At 28.9% G+C, this 24,106-nt stretch overlaps 1 protein-coding gene across 1 annotated transcript in view; it reads right to left on the bottom strand.

The window, feature by feature from the left end:
* Window positions 1-17,668, bottom strand: part of LOC129972206 (T-box transcription factor TBX20-like) — an 86,940-nt gene extending 69,272 nt beyond the window's left edge. Inside the window, exon 1 of the mRNA XM_056086242.1 lies at window positions 16,732-17,668. Within this exon, the coding sequence (XP_055942217.1) occupies window positions 16,732-16,918 (187 nt within the window). The 5' untranslated portion in view covers window positions 16,919-17,668. The remainder of the gene's footprint in view (window positions 1-16,731) is intronic.
* Window positions 17,669-24,106: the final 6,438 nt, after the last annotated feature.

Here is a 24,106-nt window from a genome sequence, read left to right as displayed (position 1 = left end):
TAAAATAAACAAGAAAATAATACATTGTACTGTAAAATAATCTTGGTGAAACCTCGTGTAGAAGTGCGCATCTCCTCGCCTCCGCTTCAAACCTTCCATCATCCTGTGCCAATCATCAATAATCATATGATTTTTCTTCTTTTACATCTCGATGGATCTCAAACTGACATCACATCCCAAATTTACCATACGCTTATTATTAGATCACTCCAGGAAATTACTTTTTAGAGGTTTTCTACAAGTTATATTTAGGGAGAAATTGAATCAATCCATTATCGGCATCACCTCCTATGCTTCGAGCCGTTTTTCGCCTGTCTTTTAACGGGGTTTCTAAAATTTTTCTCGGCCGCCGGGCTACTTTCCTGCACCCGTTACACGCTTACATGTGAAGTGTGAAATTTGATAACGGAGCAACCAATTCGTCAATTGATGATATGAGGACGTGTGGAAATTTGGTTAGGGTTTGGGGGAGATTAGGGGGGGGGGATTCACGCTGAATTTTCAATAAATAATTTATTGACGCTTCATGATAAAGAATCTCTGTCGTGATGAATGTTGCAGAATCAGCTATTTTGAAGTTAATTTAGGAGAATGAATTAATGTCAAGAAGGCTTTTAATTTTTTTTTTCATTTGTGAAACCCTTCCTTGTATCAAATTGGGCTACTGTGCTACAAACTGGCAATGACTTTTTATTTTAAAATAGATTTTCTTAAATTAAACTTCATGGACTCAGAAGGAAGTGGAAGGTGTTCTTATTAATCCAAAGGATATAAAAATTGAACAAATAAAAAAAGGATTTGAGATAATGTTTTCGTATTATATGAAAAATGGAATATGAAATTTTGATCTTAAATAGCATAAACAGTAAGAATTTTTCAAAAATGCGAATAAAATATTTTTAATTCAATAGCGCAAGATTATTTTGCGATGATTCGTGTGAAATGAGAGACAAAAGAAAATGAGAAGCTTTACAAAAACTTCGAAAAATTATTGGATCTTATTCTTAAGAAGTGATTTATACGAGGACTCAAACGTTACTGGACAACAGAATTATGGCATGACGACAAGTTTTTTGATTCTAAGGTTTTATCCACATCAGTACATTCAGGATGCAATATTCATACAATATGATACATCTCCCAACTTAATTCGAGTTCTTTAACATTTATTATAACTATCTTTCACCAAAGAATAGGAAGAAAAAAAAATCGTTAATAACTTAGCCTCCGCGGTCACTTATTTCTCTCCATGCGATTTTTGATTATAGCGTTTTTAAAAATTTAATTTGTGTCTAAATGCTTATCTTGAAAAAAAATTTCAGAGTTTAATTCCATTTTTTAAAAAATTAATAAATGTTAGCGGAATCGTTTATCCTTGTTATATAAATTTTGTATAATTTAGACAAATAGAGCAAACTTTACAGGTTTATAAACTGACAAAGTTTAATTTGAATAACTCTGCACGTGATAAATTATTTTTAAATCAAACGCAGTTGTCGAATCCTTATTTCTGAATTCAATCATATTCAATACTCGTAATCATTTATCTATCAAGCAAAAAATTTTCCAGTATTCCGAAATCTAAATGCAGAATAAAAAATAATAATAGCAAATAAATAAAAAAATAAATCTTTGCTTATTTGAGGAGTTTGTAAATCTGCTACATCTATTCTAAATAAATATTATAGAAAACCGCAATGCTTTCAGTTTTAATCTTATCTCAGTGGTGAATAATACTTGCTATCTAGCTCATATGAATTGTTTGCAACTTTTCTTGTATCTATAATTCAATATTTTTCGTATTGATTATTTCGACATGGATATTTGTGAACTGATATGCAATTTCTGATATGCAGATATCAGATATATTAATTGATATGCAAATTCTGACATACAGATAACTGATATTTAGGAAATATTACAAACCCAGTGGCTAGAGATTGCAATACCGGATCAAAAGTTCAATACTGGTATTCGGTATTTTTTAGATCTTAATACCGGTATACCGGTTTTAATACCGGTATTAGAAATTTTAGAAAAAGATTGAAAACACGGGTATTTCTTTGTTTTATTTGCCAGTTTTATTAGAGAATGTAAATATCACAAAAATAATTTGAAACTTATAAATTATAACATTATATAAAGAATCACAAAAAAGTAAAGGAACATCTTTTTTATTTCAATCGCTATACCACCTCCATGAAACCAAAGCCCCAAGACAATCCCAAACCAAAGCCCAAAATTAACAAAGAACTGTCTTCGGTCTAAAAAGCCCAAAAACAATAGCGGATCCCTTAAAATCTCAAAAATCGTAAAATTTAAACATTTAAGAATATGATTGGGGGAGGCTTGATATACCTTGCACCAAGGAAATTTAGCAAAAATCCTCCGACCGTGTTGGAAGGTGAGGGATTTGGTGGTCCACTTGAAAAAAGAGAGAGAGCCGTTTGCTGTTTTGTAGAGATATTCAGACTCTGACACCAACCAGGACTCTAACCAAAGTACCAAGGGTGAGCAGGTGGGACTCTCCAAAGTGCACTCGACTCCAGCTTTTTGATAGAGGAGATTGCAGAATAAGTTAGTGCTGCATCACCATAAAATATGTCAGCTGAGGCAGTCTTAGCTAAATGATCCGCTATCTCATTACCATTTAAACCAACATGTGAGGGGACCCACTGAAAGTGTATAGTGTGTTCAGCGGAGAGCCTGGCAATAATAATGTTTAGATAAACAAAAAAGTGTAAATATCACTCTTCAGTCTCTGGTACTATTACAAATTTTTGAAATGTGATCTTAAAAACATAATTCATCAATTGTACTGTCATTAAGTCTGGAATGTAATTTTGTGCAAAAATTATCAGCTGTCGAAAACGATTCTTTCGACATCTACGATAGTTGGTGGTACTGTTAGCAATGCGTGATATACTTTTTCCAAATATTTACCTCTAAATACCTCATCTTCAAATAAATCGATTACTCGTCGGATGGTTTTGGATATAACTGATTTCTGTATTGTATTTTGGTTTGTTGAATTTTTTTATTGCTAATTTTAATTTTTGTTCGAGACAATTCCTTTCATATTAGTGCCGTCGTAATCTCCGATAACTGTACCGAATTCTTCTGAATGTGGATAGCTTTGTGTGTAAAAAAATTTTAAGAAAATTTACTATAAACTTGATCAAATTTGAATTGGTTAGTCTCTTTTCTTCTTTTTCATTTTTAAAATCATTATAATTATGTAAATACCGTAAGGCATTTTCTATTTCGGTATGCCTTTCTTCTGTGCGATTTTTCAATGTAATATATAATTCTTCAGATAGTGATGTGAGCTGTTCTTTTAGAGACTGCAACATGAAATGTATTGTTGCATTAGCTGTTAATAAATTAGAATCTCTCTGGGGTAATTAATCAATTGTCAGTTTTATTGGAAGTAGAGCTGATGCAGTCCTGAATATTAAGTCGAATTCACAATCTGAAAAATTAATTTGCTGGTTTAAGTCGATTATTGCTTTTTGGATTGGATTTCTCAGTTTCAAAAATCGTTCCATCATTAGGAGTAAACTGTTCCAATGTGTTTTAGAATCTCCTCCTAAACATTTCCTTTCATCTTTCCTCTCACTCCTATTTTGTCAAAGTAAACCCATACTAACGCAAGCGCAAATGGAGTTTTACAATCCATTGTTATACAGTATTTTATCACTTCTCTTGATTGAAAAACAAAAACGTATACTATTTTGCTATGTTGGTGATCCCTGAACAATTTAAACAATTACAAGACAATTTTTAAAATTTCTAGTAAATACCGAAAAATAGGTATTTAAACTTGTGAATACCGGTATTACAAAATTGTGCAAATGGCTCAAAATACCGGTATTCGGTATCCCGGTATACCGGTATTGCAATCCCTACCAGTGGCTATCTGGTTAAAATCTTAATCTTTTTACTTTCAAATAACAAGTATCAAAGTGAAGAAATTATACTTAAAAGAAAAGAAATTACGTTTCAAAGAAATTATACTTAAATACAATTTTGGTTCAAAATTAAAATCAGTAAATTATTCCTATATGGATATTTTTGAATTGATATGCAGATATCAGACATATAAACTGACATGCAATTTCTGACATGATAACTGATATTAGGAGATATTACAAAACCGGTGACTGTCTGGACAAAATTTTAATTGTATGTTTTAATTTCAAATAAAAAATATTAAAATAATTGATATAACATACTTAAATACAATTTTGGTTCAAAATTAAAATCAGTAAATTATTTCGACATGGATATTTGTGAACTGATATGCAGATATCAGACACATCAACTGATATGCAATTTTTGATATGCAGGTAACTGACATTTAGGAAATATTATATCGGTTGTTACAACTCGTAAGTTGTAACAACCTATAAGTGTTAGAAAAAAATTTCTGGTTTTAAAAATCAAGAAAATTGTTAAATGTTTTTTACATATATTAAGAATGAATAATTAAGTTTTAAGTTTGCCAATTCAAGAAATAGCAACAACATTTAAAAATATAAACAGTTTTCGGAAGATTTTTACAACTAGATTCAGTCTCCCTTGCTTTAAACATACAGGTTTCCGTAAAAAAAAATCGAGAAAATTGTTGAACGTTTTTCTATGTACATTAAGAATGAATGATTATGATTTAAAAAAAAATAGTTACTTTCAAGGAATCGCAATTACATTTAAGAATATAAACAGTTTTCTAAAAATTGTTACAACTGCTCTTAGTTTTTGCAGCTTTAAAAATAGAGATCCCCTTTGAAAAATTTGATTTTGTTACTGATTCGAATTGATTGCGTTTCCTTACAAAATATGATTATAACAAAATAGCTTTTTAAATTTAAAAAAATCTAAAATAATTAAACTATCAAAGAAATGTATGCTTAAATATGAACAAATAACAATGATTTTTCAAAATTGTTGATGCTGCAGTTGAAGTTTCATATCTTTTTACCAAGTTTTTATATTGCATCTTGCTTTTTTCTTCTAAGTTTTTCCAAAGTTTAAAATGGTCTCTGAACACATGGTCTTACATATACAGATTTAAGTTTAAGGGTTATATTCAGTATAAGAAAAATATCACACTTAACTGAACGTAAAGTAAAAATCTCTCTCACAAAGAATGAAATCGTAGAACACGAACTAAAAATAGTGACTGACTGACAAGTAAGAGATTATTTACTGTTTGTAAGCATCTTTCGGTGTTTTGAAAATTTCTACTGAGTGAAAACTTTTGTTCGTTTTTTTTATTTTATTACAATAGGTACACATAATTTTTTATTTCATACATATAAATATTTTTCCATAAGCAAATATTATTTTCTATTGAAAATTAAAGATTTCTGTAAAAAATTGATTATACGGCAGATTTTTTGGATTTTTAAAAAATCATGTTAATATTTAGATTGAAATTAATTTTATTTTAAAAAAATCCTACAAATTAGAGCAAGAAAATAATTTAAGGTTTAAGTTTTTCCAAAATGAATATAAAAATTTCCTTAGATATTTATTAAACTTTTATTCCTTTGGATTTCAGGACAAAAGAAATACTGATGTAGATTTTTTAATTATATTTTAAGAACTTAAAAAAATATATAGTGTGCTGAATTCCTAAATGCTTTCTTTTCTATTGTCTGCATATATTTTAGATTTATTTTCTTTGGATTCCATTATTATTATCATAATAATTATATAATAAAACTTTCTCTTAATAATAATCTCTTAAACTCTTTATAATAATAAAGAGTTTGGGTAAATAAGATTAAAGTACAAAATATATTAAAGAGTGCATAATAGTTAAAGTTTTAGGTAATAAAATAATAGAAAATTAAAAGACAAAAAATAAAATCTAAAATAATAAAATCTTTTTGTATGAATTCTGAATTGTGCTGCCCCAAATGATGTATGTACTAATATTCGTTATATTTTTATTTAGGTGTATAGTATATGCAATGTTTTAAAAGATGATTGCATATTCCCCTCGATTATAGTTCATTGTAATGCATCAGAAAAAAATTGAAAATAGCTACGAAACACACTGTATTTAAAAGGCGAATATTTTCAGAAAACATTTAATAAAGTCATTCAAGTTCGGAACTTTTCAATAATTATAAACAAAACAAAATAACCATACTTTGGTTTACAAAAATAATTATCTAATTATAATAATCTTATAGAGCACAAAAAGCAGAAATTTAGAAAAAATGTACTTTCACAAAAGACATATAATTTTCTATATATTTAAAAGTGTTCGGCTTTATTTTATTTAATTGGACCAAAGAAGTATATTCTGCGATTGCAATTTAATATTCAAAGGGCGTTTAACAGAAATTATCGGATGAATACCGCTTAGTTTCTCTGAACATTAACTACATAAAGAAAATAGCGATTCAGTGATACCATAAGTCTCAACATTAATTATACTGACATTTGAATAATAACGGAAATTATTCAATTAATTTAAGAAAGGAAAAGCAATTTTCGGCGAAATAGTTGATTTATGTCGATTTTACAAGACAGATCAAGTCTTATTACCGCGTGAAATTGTTCTCTTGTGAAAGAACATTAATCTTCTTGTAATTGTCTGTAGGTTTACACGTAAGGAAAAGAACTCTTTTCCATAACACTTCTGAGGACTTTTCCTTGAAATAAATTAATTAATCATTGCCTTTTTATTATAACGAGAAAACATTCTAGGGAAAATTATTTTCTAACTGTATATAGAATTCCTTCAGTTGTAAAAGATAAACAACAAAATTATTCTCTTACATTTTTTATTCTTTGGTATTTCATACACAGACATTAATGAGACAGTTTATTATTTGCCAAAGGTAAGAAATAAAAAATTAATAATATTTTGATATAAAAGCACTTTATCACTTGTGCACCTTTCATTATTTTAAATGGCTCTGAGTATAAGGAATAAGGAATAAAGAAGAAGAAAAAAAAAACTAGTTTGTGCTAAACATTTTAATAATGTTTACATGAAATGCGTCAAATTTATCCAAATAAGGCAAGACAAATCCATGCGAAAATTGTTTATTTCACCTTCATTAATAAGAAGACGATTCTTTTTTTTTTTCTTAAATTATTTTCCAATTCCGATTCCAAATAATTCAGAGCGATGAAAATATTCATAATATTATCATTTCTCATTCATAAAAAAAATAATTTTTAAAAAATCTTGATTTTATACTTTTTACCAATACTTTTATTTTAAATGCGCTTTATTTAATATATCTTTATATTATATCTTTATATATATCTTGATATTATATCTTTATATATATCTTTATATTATCCATATAATATCTTATTATACCTTTATACTATCTTTATATATTATTATTATTATCGATTTTATATCTTTATATTTATTTAATATATCTTAAATTATAATATCTTGATAATATTAATATCTAACCGGGACATATGCCTTACACCCCAGGGCCCTCGGTCAAGACAGCGGATATGGGCACTGTAGGCCTTGGCCCAAATAGGCTGCCGTGCCACTGAGTTTAGTTTTTTATTTAATATTTTTAATTATTATTATCCATCTAAAAGTATTCATTTATTTATTTATTTTATTTTGTTAGTTTTGTTCTTAATAGGTAACAATAATCTTTTGCATGCTTTCGGAAATCAAAAACTCTTCGATTTCAAAAATCAAAAAGGAAATGAAAGTAACTGAGAATTCTCGATTGTCAAAAAAAGTTCGATACTTTTTTTTTAATCAGTTAATATGGTGAGAGGAACTTTTAATAAATTTATTCTAGAGATTCTGAAAAGAGTATCAAATTTCTTTAGCTTATATTGCTGAAATAGAATATAAATATGAGCATGGTAATTTTCATGTAAGATTTTTACAACAGATGGCACCACAAACGAAATTTTGGTAATTCTTTGCGAATTAAAAGTAAAATAAAGGCACGGTTTTTTAATTCTGATTAAAAAATTGTTCCTCCTGATTAAAAAAAGTAATTAACTGAATAGTTCGCTTTACTATTTAAATAACATAACATAATTTGTAATTCTCTGATACAACTCCATAAATACCGTTAAAAAGACTATGGCAGGATTTATTTTATTTTTCTTTTTTTTAGGGGGGAGGGAACTCGTTTTCAAGATATTTTGAGACAAATTCCATAACTTTGTACCACAGTCAGTCAAACAACAAGGGTGGCTCACTGCGCATAAAACTTTCGCCCCTCACCGTAGGAGAACACAAAATCGTTGAGGGCACATTTAACGTAACGTTTCAGACTTTGAAATTCAAGCTCGTTCTATCCGGACTCGTTAGATTCTTCAGCCAGGGATCAAACATGGTTCTGAGTAAGGAAGATAATATGAACAGAAAAGTTCTTTTACAGCTTTTAGTGGTGATGTGCAATGTAATTAATTTCGTAAAAATCAGAAAAATTTATATATGTGTTAAAAATTTAACTTTTTTTGTATTAATGCAAACTAATCAAATTTTGATCATTTTAAATGATAAATGGAAATGACTGTTTGCTCAATAAATTATTCGTTCATATATTTTATATTTATTTACATATAACTGTAAATGACCATAAAAATATTTATGTTTATTTATAATTAAAATAATGTAGATTAATATAAAATGTAATATAAATATTTAATTTATGCTTTGATCATTATATATTATACTTAGAAAAAAAAGTTTGTTTTGTAATAATAAAATACAATTCTTCTATGATAGAAAAATAAAAAAGATTTTGCAAAAATTACTACAGGTAGGGAACTTTTTCGGAGTTTTCCTAAAAACATTTTTATAACCAAATATTTAGAAAAATTCCAAAAAATCAATAGTTAAAATTTAATAATGTGTAATAACTGAATGCTGCCATTCTTCAGGATTGAATTAGTTACAAAAGAGTGCTTGCGTATATTCTAAATAATTATTTAGAAATGAATAAAATAAATACTGAACTGAGAACTTGATGAAAAGACTTTTTGGCTTGTTAACTCTCATTTTTTGATGGAAAAATTTTCTTCGCGTATGTTAAGAAAGCTATATTTTAGGAAAAATGTTTTATTAGGATATTACTGACTCCTAATGATTTTTTAATCATTATCCTACTATGAACTAGAGTTCGAAAAAAATTTCTTGTATTTTAGAAATAGACGAAAGTTTAAATTTTTCGTTTTTTAAAATAATTGAATCCCCCCCCCTCTATTTTTCTTACAATACTGATTTCATAATAGAGCTGTTTTTAAAAACTGCGCTTCAGTTAAAACAATTTTAATAATTTTCTTTTATAGAAAAGAAAATTATTAGCATGCTTTAATTATTAAAGAAAATCTCTGGCAATGGAAGTTTTACTTTCTTCACTGCAGTTCCGTGTTAGAAAACATTTGTAGTGACAATTGAAGAATATGGATTTTAAACATTCATTATTTTTTTTTAATTTTTTGGAAAAATAAACAATTTTTATTTGCGCATAGCTGTATGTATTACTATTTTGATGTAAATTAAAGCGTTGTATAACTATATAATAAAATCAGAGAAAAATTCGTTAGAACTGTATTTGGGTCTCATATCGTTGAAAATAAATGCAATGTAAATAAATGTAAATGTTTTTTTTTTCCCTCAAACAACTGAAATATGGGAGTTTGTATCCCAGAAAATAATCGATGAAATGTTTGAACACCAAACAGGAAGTACATTACTATTACGTCTTTGATTTTATATCATATTTTCAAACACCTCTTATGATTTTCGTGAGATAAAATAATTACAAATCTGAAGATAATTGGGAGACCCTAATTTCTATCTAAAATTGGAACTGTTGTAATTATTTTGAAAAGGAAAAAAAAAAGTGCATTATGTTTAACGTTTTTAAATTTTTAAAAAAATTTTTTTTTCATTTTTTTACTTTGATTTCCAGTTTAAATATTTCGTAGAACTCTTTTGGGAAGTTAGCGTGACCAGTGAAGACAATGCGGCCGTAAATTAATTTATATAGAATTTTATTTCAATAAAGCAAAAATAGCAGTTTTAAAAAAAAAACACAACTTTATGATTTTTATGAAAATATTTATTTCTATTTAAAATAATTTATTTGTGAAAAAAATGAATAAATAATCAAATACTTCCTAAAGCACAATGAAAAATTCAAACTATTAAAAAGTTTGAAACTATCTCTGAAAAATACACGAGATAGGAAATGACGATGATTTAAAGAATAATACTCTTGCATTTTGAAGAAATAAAAATATGCAGGTACAGCAGCCACTAGTGGTCTTATTTTTCTACAGCTAGGATTAGGAAATCTCTCGTGAAAGAGCACACAGTTTTGAGGAAATGGATCAAATATTATTGCGAAGCATTAAAAATTCTTCAGGCTCAATAGTACATTATCTTCGATAATTTCAATATAAATAAGAAGGACTGAGTAGACATACAAGCAAACGTAGATTTCCTAATCTACATGAAATGTTTTTGGAAATGTAGCTCGGTTTACTACTGCGATGTCTTCTTCTTCAGAAATAAAATCTGTGAGAGTCGTATCTCGAAGCTTTCTCACATACTCTCTGAGAAATGTGCTTGCGAATTATCAGTTGTATGCCACTGGCGAGCAATGGCTTCGAAAGAGTCTCTTAGATCGCAATCTTAAGCGATTCATCGCTGAGAGGCGGTTAATATATTAACAGAAAGCCGAATTGCATTTTGATGCCTTTTTCCCTGACTTTTATTTAATTCGGAATTACAGTTGTCGTACCAAATTTCAGGTATTTAAGTTATTGCTTTTTTGAGTTATTGCGTTCACAAGCTTATGAAAATACAAACCGACAGATGGTAAACGTCTTGAATCATTTGGCTCGAAATTTGACACAGATGTATACTTAAGGCACTAATTCTACTTTCCAAATTTTATTCATTTAGTCTTTTTCGTTTTGAAGTAATCATACTTATTTGTACTCGGATAGACAGACTTCCACAGAGTGAATTTCATTCAAAATTTGACAGATATCTACAAATTTGGTGTCAATTCCATATACCTAATTTCATTCGTCTAGCTCAAAGAGGTTTTTTTAATTGATTCATTCATTTTCATATGTATTCATATGTAATTTCAAAAATATGTTTTTCGGACCCAGGAACAAGCAGATTTGTCAAAATCTCGAGTTGGAATTTTTTGACGGTTACAATATTTTCTCTTTGTATTTTTCAGATATGAAAAAAAAAAAAATTTATTAGCAAACGCTAAAGGCGTATTAATCTTATATCTAAGCGATTGTATTAGAAGCATCGGCCCTATTACCTTCAGACATCTTATCTGTAGGTAACAATAGCATCACATTTATTAGATATTTATTTTTTGAATTATTCAGCGAAACAATGAAACTAAAACCTCAATTTTTTTTTCTTCTTCAAAATTTTCTGTTTATATTTAAGCCTTGATGAGCTACTCTCTGTTCTGCACATAGATTCTTTCAGTTACATTTTTTGAAAATTATTAAACTTTTCATTTTATTTCGGTAAAATTAAAATGTGCTTTATAAATATGTAAATATTATTTTCACTATTAAGTACACTGAAATCTCTTGTTCTAAGGTAAGCTCCAAAACATTTGGATTTGTGCACTGCATTTCAAAATAAATGAAAGATTTATGAAAAGAGAATAATTCTTCTATTGCAAAAATATAGGAATAATTAATTTAAAAAAAATCGTTTGCTTACAACTAATTAATTTGTTATGATTAAATTTGAAGTGTTTTTTTCCCCTATAAATTCTGAAGTTATTTCATCAAAGCATTCGTACAAAAAAGTCGTTTGCCGAGTTTTGTTGTTTATCAAGAATTACAGGTTTATTTCAAATATCGCTGCACGTTGAAGACATATTTTTTTAAAAACTGATTCAGTTTAAGTGCAGAAACCACAAATGACTAATTTCTCAAAACAATAATTAAATAAAGGTTTGTTTTAAACTGATTCATTAAGATGTGAATAAAGTAAGTTCCAATTAAGTGTTGTTTTTTTTTATTACAAATAATACGGATCATGCACGAGAAAATGTATGATGAATTTTCTCTACAGTGTCTTATGAGCAAGAAACGGATACCTTTTCTTTTTTTTTTTTACCTCTGAAATAGGCGTTGATTACTAAAAATTATAGCAAATTTCCACCAATATTCTTTCTTTCAAGTTAAGAACTTTCGAATTTCTTGAAGTTCGGACTAAACTCTGAGTATCATCTTAACTTTATCTCGGAAAAGTAGGCTTTTTTTTTTAAAGTCATCTAATAAAGAAATTGATGAGCTCGATATGATGAAGAATCGACGAGTTTCATATGTTATTAATCCAATGCCTCGGTAAATGCTGCTAACGATCATGTAAAAGCAATGTACATAAGAGGAAGGACTAGCAGTAATTGGCTTATTTTGTTTCATTAACGTCTTAAGAGTGGTATAAAAAAACCCGTTTCTCATGTTATATCTTTTGACCCCTGTCTTTTCGAATTTAAATGCTTCATCGACTATTTATCGGAAAATTACTGGCTTTTTTTTTACTCTAAATCTTTTTTAAATCTCATGATTTTGTTTCATCCTTTTCGAATAAATAACTGCATTTCAAATACATTTTCTAATCACTTCAAATCGATTCTTCATACAGTCTGTTTCTTTAAGTTGATTCTGTACACGAGCTGATAACAAAATGCCAGTATATAAATAAATAAAATAAAATATATATAGTTCATTTTATAACTTATTCAAAAAGTATAAACAAAACAAAATAATGCAATAAAACCGTCCCATCTTTGTTAAAACAACACATAAAAAGAATACAAAAAAGTGTTTAAAGAGATAAGAAAAAATATTGATTCGTCATTAAAATCCTCAAACTCAAAAGCCATTAGAAAGTTTAACATTTGTTTAAGAGGAAGCTGCTTGATTTTGAAATAATTTTAATTGAATTAAATCGAATCAGTTATAGACAATATAAATAAATATTTATTTTTAATGAAAGAAATAAATAAAACATTTGTTTCATTACATTTTTCCGCTTTGAGCATTGTAAGAGAACGAATTCAAATGCAAGGAACATTTCTGGTAAAATTAATCATGTCTCGTAAAATTAAGAATATCACCGTGAATATAAATGAAAACGCAAGAAAAAAAGAAGGTACTTGGGAAATAGTATGTGCCAAAAATTTGTATCTCATATATAAAACATTTCCTTTGATTTTTCCTTTTTGAATAATATGCACCATTTCCAGGTTCTTTTCTTTTTTACTTTCTTTTCTTTTGCAAAAGCAACAGGCTTGTGTACTTGAATACAATTTTTGCTTATATTACTGAACTGATAGAAAGTAGAAATTTAAAGAAAAGTACCAACCTGACTATCCAGTCTCATGTTCTGCACAAAACAGTTGTAGCGGTATTTAAAAACAAGTTTCCATGCTATTTATGAAACTATATTGAACTACTCTCAAATAATTGATAGTAAAATTGATAGATTTTTATAATATTTTTTTACTCGGTAATCATTTTCAAGCAATTTGTCATAACTTCGAAATTATAAAAAGAAAATTGGTATTAAATTTAAACATCAAGCAAGGAGTTTTTCTGAAAACGTATATCAATTAAAAATAGCAATTTTAAAGATCAAGTGGCTATCTGTTAGACTTTTTTTAAGATGATTGATTTTTCATATTACTTACGCTTAGAAATATTAAAGAATTTTAAAAAAATAAAATCTGGAATTATTCCATGATTTCAATAAAATTTCTCGTAAGCCTGTATCACAATTGCCTCTTTAAGAAGTCCTGATTCAGTTACGGATAAAGATATCATTGAGAAAATTTGAGTTATCAATCACAAGACCATTTTTCTTCACTTTCTCGCTTAATAACAATTCAATAAGTAATATGGTAGCATAAAGTTCAGATGTTGAGATTTATAGCAGCAATCAATAAATTTTATTTCTCTTGCGAACGCAAATCATTCTTTTCGGTTGCCTTATTAAATTATTTAAGGTATCATGCTTATTAAGGTATCATTTTGGTATCATGCTTCAATATAATAAACTTTGGAATTTAAAATTAGAAATATTAATTATCGAGGACAAAAAATAGTATTTATTGAATGAAAAAATTTCATTTGCTCATTTCTTAAACATGATTGAGAATCAGTAAGGCGAATGAATGGCGTCACTGATTCTTAACGATTTGAAATTAATTTATTATACTATAGTTAATATCAAATACTATTTTTGAGCTTCTCGTAAAATCTACTCAGTCAATATGGAATTCTCCGAAGGTGTTAAAGAATCTGTACTTTTCTTTCAATTCTAACAAAGAAAGCAAAAATATTTCTACCATTTTAAATCTGCATTTTTAACTTTCATCTCTTGGAGAAAATAAACAAGAAAAAATTTCAAACTTTCATCTGATTTATTTTTAATTATCATAATTTTATGAAATCTGTCTAGTAAGTTTTAGAATATTCGTAAAATAAAATAAATAAATGGCGTCCGAAAGAATGGGGATATCGAATGTTAACTTTACAAATATTTGTTCTTAGAAACAAAACTATAATGTTGTTTTTAATTTATGGTGCAAACACAAATTACTATAACTTACAAATTACTACTACTAGAATGATTCTTCTTTACTAGAATTAAATAATTCTAGCAAAGAAGAATCATTCTAGTAATAGACAAAATGTAGAAGCAGAAAAAGAACTTATGAACTTGCGATCAAATCCAAACTACACGAAATTGATACAAGTATAGTTTTTTAAATATACATTTCAAAATAAAAGTTCAAAAAGAAAGCAAGGATTCTACTTTTAATAAAGATAGTTCTTTATCTTCAGAAACTTCTAGAAAAATGGTGAATAGTTTTGAAAGAGATAATGGTATTAAAATTGTTCTTATCTTTTTATTTATAAGTTAAGGTAGGTATTTACAATTTTTTTCCTGGCTTTCTGATCAGACTAATTTTAAAATAGTTTCGTTTTAAATACAATTAGGCTTCTTTTGTTTTTATTGTTGAAATTTATAATTTTTTTTAAGATAAATGCATTTACAAAGATTTAAAATAAAAGAATTAGATTGTTCAAAAACAAGTGCCATAGAGCATTTAAAATAAAGTGAATTTTATTGAAATCTGGAACTTTTATACAATAGATTTTTAAGTAATAACTAATTGCAGTGACATTATGTGAGTTCTAGAAAACTGTAATATATATTGATTTTTGGATACTTTCCATTTAGATAGACATAATGTCTTTTGAATGATTTCACCGTTCTTTAAATCGTTTAATTGTGCTATATAAAGTATTGTTTGCTTTATTGGAATAGCTGAAAGATACCTTCTGGTATCAATCAAAATTTGCTACATCAGTTAGAAAGCATAGTTTGATAGCTCCTTATTGAAGAATGCATATAAAAAAAATACTGCAGTCTTTTCAGACATTTATAATGAAAATTCAGAATTTTGAAATTAAATAAGTAACTCATTATTTATCTTACGAGTATATCTGAAAAAAGGAAACTTTTCAAAATTCAATTGCATTCTCATAAGCAGTTTTTTTATTTGGCTTTAGAAGCTTATTAAATGATTAAAAAATGTATTGATTTGATTCGATTTTGAATTTTAATTGGATTTTCAAAAAATTATGCAAAAATAAAGACTCAGAAAATGGGGAATAAATAGAAATGTTATTTGATCCCCTAAGTAAATATAAAATATATTCTTCTTTAGAAAAGCTTCCAAAAATAAAAATAAAATGAGTTATTCACATATTAAGATATGTCACTACGTTTGAAATTAATTTTTTTGAAAAACATCCTAAAAATAATTTTTTTCTATTCTTACATAAAAAAAGATTGAATAAAACATCTACGAAACCGAAATATACCAATCAAGCGACAAAATTCTTTTAAAAATTGGAAACAAGATATTTTTTTTCGGCTAAAATGAGCTATAAACCAAAACTCTTCTAGTTTAGAAGTTCATGATTTGCTTACATTTTTGCAGGTAGCATAAGAACTATATTATATAGATCTAGAACCAAAAAATAAATTGCATCGACTGATAACGAACATGAAATTTTCAATTTTTTCACATTGTGAAGCATTAAAAATCAATAAAATATTTATAAATAAATAGATTTCTCATTCCCTAGTTCAGAAACTGCAGAATATATTAAAAAATTACTACACTAAATGTGAACAAAAATTAGATTTTAATTTAAGAGTTTTTCATAAGAGAATTCTTCAACGAATACAGTTTGAGAAATGCATCTGAAAGTGTAAAATAGTATTAAAACATATGTAAATTCATATATAAAACTCAATATAACTTGCAAAAAATAGAAATAAAATTTAAACGGTTTTATTAAAAAAATAGTTCAAACATTAAAAATATTAAATAAAAAAAAAAATTCGTATGATTCACAAGAAATCAACTTTTTAACTTTGTCACCTAACTTAAAAGATCACAAAAAGGAATTCCGACATCTTTATCTCTTAATTTCTAAAAAGCTATTTCTTTTAACTCTCGATTTAGAAACATTTCAGAGCATTTTTTTTTAAAAAAAGATTGAGCCGTCTTTCACAGAAGGCCGAAGCATCTCATCACAAATCGAATATAATTACTGCCGAATGTTTTCTTTCTTGGATGCGACCCGCCTTCCCAAACAGAAGCAAAAGAAAGAGAGGAAGAAGTAACTCACCGAGCGGAGAGAGCAGGGGCGGCGACAGCAGGGGCTCCTCCGAGCAGCAACTCTCATTGCAGCTGTCGTCGCTGTACGGCATCTGCTGCGACCGGGAGATCAGGGAGTCGATAGAGAAGTCCTTGGCCCTGGCAGACAGCTGCTTCACCAGGTCCCCAGTGTCCACCATGGACGCAGGGGCCACCATTTAGAATGACGGGATCACCGTCGGCATTGGGTTCATCCGACGGAGTAGTTTGGGAAGGATTCCACAGTATAGTTTTGAAGTCTTCAGAACAAGTGAAGCAAGACAAAGTGTTTTTGCAGAACAACCCTTTTCAAGGAGGAGTTTATTCTGATTATTTTTATGCAAAGCCCTTAAGTCTCGTTCACTTGGAGAATGGTGGTTCCAGTAGTTTTCACCGAAAATTGTCTTCAAAGCATATGCAGAGTAAAATGTTTCAAAGATTCCATTTGTTATTCGCCAAAGTTAGCCAACAGTAAATTAACACGATTCTTTAAGTAGAAGAATGCAACTTGGATTTGACAATATTCATATTAAAACTTTGTTCTTCCTTTTGTTTCTTAGAAAGTATATTCTTCTTGCAATCCTAATATCATTCGATGCAATCGATCAAGACGAATGATATAAAATCTTTTATTGCAGAAAAGGAAAATTTTAACTCAGATCATATTCCGCATTTAATGATCAGTTGACAAAGAATGATTTCACGCTTACGAGTGATTTCGTGAACTTTTTTTTCAGAAATTAATAATTAAATCATGAATTGGAGTCCTCTAGTTCTGTTAACTTGCCAGGACGATGATTAATTTTTATTCAAATGTAATTTACACTTGATGAATAATTTTGAAACTCATTCAATGCATTTTATTTTGTGCAAATTTTAATTATCCTTAAATAATGTATCATCAAATTTTTCAAAAGCTGAAACTCATGCTTTTTTTAAACTGCTTAGTATAATTCTGCTATGAATCGAATGAAAGCATTTTGCACAGATTTTTTTTAATGAATTGGATACTCAAATTTAACCAAAAAATCAACTGCCACTTCTGCTTTTAGATTTTTTAGTTTAAGCAAAGAATTCCCGAACGAAATGTACTCTCTTAAAACTTGAAACACAATTCCACTAATACCAGAGAATTCAATGAAAATTTGGTTTTTAATTTTTAAAAGCGTATTGATCCGTCTTGAAATAAAATATTTTTTCGTTTGTTGAAATCAGAAAATATTTAGTCTATTATGAAATTCGTTTTAAACATTTTATCCCCCTTTCCGAATTCGTGAAATAATGTCCTTCCTTTTCTTTTTCTTTTGAATTTTTCTACAATCGTTTATGAAGCTAATCTGAAATTCTTTTTTAATCAGTCAAATCCACTCTACTCAAAGTGTTAACAAAAAATGATTCACTAATGCTAAACTTAAAATATCATCAGTGCATAAACTGATTTTCTGAAAAAATCTTCTTATCACTTAAGTCACTTTCTAAAATTCAAACTTCATATCAGATATTGAATTAATTTTCCAGATTTTTCATCTCACAAACATTTACCATCATGAAAACTTAGCTGTATTTCCAAAACATTTATAAAAACAAAAAAAATGAAATCAAATATCCGGCAAAAAATAGATTTTAAGCAACTAATTATGCGAACAATTAAATTTACGTATTTATCTCTCTTCTCACTTTTTCAGGGGCAGTTTCTTCCGAAATAACGAACGTCGAAATCTGAATTGTCAGACGATACTTTTAAGGAATTCGATGCCAGTTGGACATTGCGATGTCACATGACTCTTTCCATCCCAGTGCGGCGGCATTCTGTTGTGAACTAAAAGTGGAGTGGCGGTTTAGCTGTGATGTTGAGGAGCAGGTGGGGGTGCACGCAATGGGAACGCAACTCTTTTCCTCCCCCCTCCTGTGGCGCCCCCTCTTGACCCACCCAAGTCTCGTGGCAACGAAATTGGAATTGTCGTTTCGGGTGGGTATCTTCGTTTTTCTCTCAATGAACCTCTACTAGGCAAACATTTTGTCAGATGGCTCTTTAGGAACGGTGTTTGGCGATCTGATTGGCGCTATTGGCGATGTATTCTTTCGGAGCAAAGAGAGGATCGAAAGAAAAAAAAAGTGCATTGTTTTAAAGATAAAATGGGATATCAAAAGAAGAAGCGAAGAATCGGGAAACCTTTCTGTATGAAAAGTGTCTTTTGCATTTATCTTGCAACAGACAAATGCTGACAATGGCGCAATTATTTTTTTATTTGTGCAAAATATAAACGCAGAAAATTTAAATGGCAGGAACTCATATACTCTTCAGTGTAACATATAGTTTAAATTTATATGGCATACGAGATTTTATTTTTCATTTGAATGTCACTAGAATCGATTCTATTTCCCTTAAGTTTCATTTAGCTAATTCTATATGCATGTTAACTTTGTTTAGATTAGTCGTATTAAGGGTTGCATGTTGAAGTAATACTGTGGCTAATTAGAGAAAAAATTTGTAGCTTTGAACTATGGTCAGATAACGAGGAGTATAGCACAGTTGAAAGCCTGTCTCCAAACTGTTCATCACACCAGATAGACAGACTAATTTATCGTTGTGTCGGATCACAAACCTAGACCCTATGGTTCCGAATCTAGACCCTATGGCATTTTTATAGCAACTAAAACATGCACAAATTGGGAGTGAGAAGTGCATTGAGAAAATAAATGCCTGTAAGAGCATGTTATATTAAACAGTGTCCTATACCAACTTTTCCGTATTTTTTTTGGCTGATTAAGAGTTGAAGCTTTCCATTGTCTGAACATAAATAATATAAATAAACCAGATGTAGGTAAGTTTTCCAGAATTTGAACCGGTATTTGAATTGGACTGCTATCAAGACTTTAGTGTTGTTAAATATTTAGATCATAAAATAATCAAATTCTATTGTAACGTTAAAAATGTGGTACGTAGAATTTTTTTTAAAGTGCCTATACATTTGCAATTAGAGTGGAAGAGTTTAACTGTACATATCATCACTTATACATTTTATCAAAAGATTAACGCAAAAAATGCATATTATTCAATATGTGCATTACCGTATGCAAGTCTGATGATTTCCTCATTGATTTAAATAATTCACTAAGCAATACAATTTCCAACAATGTATATGAATTCTTTAAATTTTTAAATAGTTTTTTTTTTATAAATCTAAATAAGTAAAGATATTTAAGGTTGCTTTGGAATTTGATCCTTTCAAATTATAGACGAATTACGTTTCCTGCCTTCTTCGAAGAGACGCGATTTCTTATTTCTTTTTCTCCGTTTCGAATATTTCCCATTTTAACATATGATACTGAACCGTAATTCAAAAATAAAAAGAAATCAATTTTTTAAAAAAATGAGACGCTAGTGTCAAAAATTGCTTATGCTTATCATGATGTTAAGAAATTGATTATAGTAAACTTTCTGAGCTTATTGTTGTGATGTGCTGTCAGAAACACGTAAGCAAATTACTATTATAGAATCAGGAACATCAGATCCAGAAAATTAATTGATAATTGTAAAGTTTACAGAAGTTCTCAGATCAGGTGAACATGAAACATCCATTTTGGAAATAATAGAGTCTCTAATGTGAAAAATATTCTTACTATAATGCAAGTATCCTAAGAGAGAATAAATGAGATGAGAATAAATTTAAAGAGATTGAGAATAAATAAATAAATTCTCGGGTTGTCAGATGAATTTATCGGATTTTATGAAACCATCCTCATATGAAAACTCCATTTTGCGTAATACTTTAAAACTATTTTTTTTTGTACTATTTTGTGTGATATACACGAAAACTATTCTCTTTATTATATACATTTCTTTCAACACGTTTTCCAAGCCTTTGATTCCAGTTCAGTGAAATGTTATACCTTTATATGTAAAAAATTGATTTCCATCGGACCCAGCTATCATACAACTTCGGGCTACTACTGTACCGAAAATTATTGTGTCCCCTTTCTACGATTTAAGGTTCTGAGAGTCGAGGTTTGAGCCAACTTCTCATTCTAACCTCCTTCTATAAAGCCGGGTAGTCACGAACACTTTACGCCTCATCACTGAAGAGGTACCACTCGAAAATCCATAATCAATTCAAAAACTGATCGAAGTCGTATCAGAAGGTTGGTCATTAACCCATGCTGATATTTTGTCACTTCTCTTTTATGGCATCATTTATACTGGGCGTTCACAGAATGATGTTGGGGAGATAGAATTTGGAATGCGTGGAGATATCAATTTGTGGTTTATTCTAAACAGCAATTCATAGAAGAATTTAATTTAAATATACTTTAAGAAATTTTTACTTTTTGATAAAATACTGTTTTTAAAAGTTGAGACTTTTCATAATCAGTCATACCATATGCAGTAACTATTCTACTAACTGATGGAACAAGCTTTCATTTTTCATTTGACTCTTATAATCCGAATTTTTTTTTCTTGATTTTTTCCCTATTTAAAATTTTATTGTAGGTATATAACTTTTTTTTTTAAATTTGGATTATAGACATTTTTTCTCTTAGTTCTCTTAGTTTTTCTTCGTCTTTTCTGAATCATGTCTATACCTGTGAATATAAACGCACGCAACTTATTCATAGCAAGTGTTTATAAATTTCATTTGCTTTTTGCAGATTTTTTTTTTGTTTATGTATTTTATTATTTAATTTCCTTCCACCATTGATTTGTAGTCCCTCCCCCTCCAAAGATATGGGGATGAAAGGCTTCCGGTATGATGGTTGGTTCTCGCCCTCCTCTTGGACCTAGAAATGGTGTGGGGTCAGCTACTTCCATCAATGACGAGACGTGCCTCTTAAGTGAGGTGCTGTACAGTTACCGTTGATGGCCCTTAGGACTCAACCATAACTCTTACTTTTGCTGTCGTGACGTTCTTATTCTTAAATATTTCTGTGGGCCTTCTAATAGGTCGAGTAGCTGTTTGTAGTTAACCCTTGATGGGTCAAGTAAGTATGTATATACAGAAATTTTCATGTCGTCGACTCATGACATGTTTCATGTTTGGTAAGATGGGTCTGTTGGGGGAAAAAAAGGGCAATTGCTGAAATAGTTGGATTGAATTTATCTGTTGTGTTCATGTATGCCTTGAATTACTTTATTTACGTTGTGCTTTTCATCAGTTTTTCAAGTTATCAGTATTTGTTATCTAAAGTTCTAAAACAATTTCCCTGAGGTTACAGTCACATAGCAAAAGTAATTCCATCAAGTATTTAATTGTATACTGTGTGGTGACATCACGTCCTTTCTTTTCTTGTAACATGCATCATGGATTTCAAAATTAAATAGGAATGACTGATTGGGCTCATATGCCATATCAGCCAGCTTGAATCTACTCCCTTTTAAAACTCAAACAACGTGCAGTGAGATATTTTTCGACAGTGAACGCGAAATCCATAAAATGCAAAATAGTTCGAGATTTCAAATTTGATTCCAATTTTGTCGTTTATTGGATAATTTTTTCAGTTTTGGACAATTTAAAAATATTATTTTTTAAATATTCGAATGTATATTTATATATTCTTATATCTGACGTTTAATAATTGTATCATTTTAATGTACCTATTTTCATTGAATTCCAATAAAATATTAATCAATTTAATTTAATTTAATTTAAACCGTTTCCCCTATGATATTTGTTATTTTACTCTCCCACGAGGTCATCATCCAACTTATTCACGGTCATTCAAATTTCTTGGTATCAAATGTACTTTTCATTATTCATTCAACTCATTTCATTAATTTTGCTCAATTTGAAACTCGACTTTAAGCTCATATTATATATACATTACTTTTCTTTGATCCTGTTATATTAAAAACATTTCATAACGTTCGAGGAAAGCAGCCAAAACTGCGATACACACCGGAAAATAGTGCGAAAGGTTGCCAGTGTTAACCGGCTAGAGCATGGATTCCGAATGACGCAATCTTTTCGTAACTCGCCGATTGGCTCACACTTTGTCAGGAACCAGGCGTCACCTGAAGCTTATCTGATCGCTGATTGGTGAATCACACTCGGCCAATCGTAAGTGGCGAATTCGAAGAGAGTGGAAAGCAGTGTATTCTGAACTTCTTACATTTAAGGTATTTTATCCGAAATTACATTGCATTTCCGTTTTATTCTTTAAATATTCCAGGCATTTTCGTAATACGGAAGAATTTTCGTTCTTGGCCCTCTTTTTGTGCCCTATTTATGAACACGTTTAAAATTCCTATTCCATTTTTCTCCCTTAAATATTTTAATTCAAAATGCATGAACTTCATATTTATATTTTTTAAAAATGCAGAACATTCGGTTTATGTTTCATTTTTTAAAAATTAAATTTTAAATATCCAAGACATGAAAATTTACATAGAAATGCATGCCCAAATGAAAGACATGTTTGAACCTAATATAGCTGGTAAATTTTAACCTCAAAGCGAAATTGCGTCATTTCTTACATGGTAAGCTTTCCTTCATTTGAATCCAGGAAATAAATAGTCAAGTTGTGATTTTAAAAGGATTAAAAACATTGAGTGCTCTGTCCAAACTGAGCGTGATATTTTTTGGAATTATATACATATTTTTTTTAATTATTAAATTATATTTTTCCCCTTTAAATGGGAACAGTGCTATTTTCGTACGTGAAAATGTTTAATAATTCTTTAAGTATGTCTAAGTCTTCCTTGAAAACGTTTATAGGTCGAGTATTATATGTAAATTGAATGTTGTGACATGCGCAATACAGGATTCTTTTAAAATTCTAACAGCAGATTTAGACTTAGACCTTGCTGAATTTAATTTACTATATTTAACACTTAATTTTTCTAGGATAAATTTAACTGAAATATTTACATTTTTCTTCAATAATGTCGGAATATGTCTATATTAAGAAGAAAAAGGAATTTGTGTATTTGTGTTGGCGCTCTACAGGTGAGACCGTTTAAGCTACAGCTACCAAATTTGAAACATGTATACCTTAAAAATTGGGAATATGCGATTTTTTACAAATTTTTAAATAGAGATTTAATTTATTAAAAATAACGCTGAATTTTGGAGGTTTTACACGACAAAATAATATCGCACAGAGATAAATTTTACATCATTTCGAAATGTCAAAAATTGTATCTTTAATAATATCAATTTAATAGGCGGGCAAATTTTTGAAGAATTTTGGCGTTTTTTTAAAAATACTTTTTAGCCTAATTTAGACCTCTGCTGGATTTAGAGCTACTAAATTTGGCTCGTAGTTTTTTAGGGTAAGTTTATTTGAAACAGTAAAATTTTTCCTCAATAACTTCAGATTATAGCTCCAATAATAATTAATACTAATACTATTAATTACACTGTTGCTTT

This window comes from Argiope bruennichi, chromosome 6 (genome assembly GCF_947563725.1).
Source record: "Argiope bruennichi chromosome 6, qqArgBrue1.1, whole genome shotgun sequence".
Classification (NCBI taxonomy): Eukaryota; Metazoa; Arthropoda; class Arachnida; order Araneae; family Araneidae; genus Argiope; species Argiope bruennichi.
Note: the sequence above shows the minus strand (reverse complement) of the source record. Positions and strands in the feature narration are given on the sequence as shown.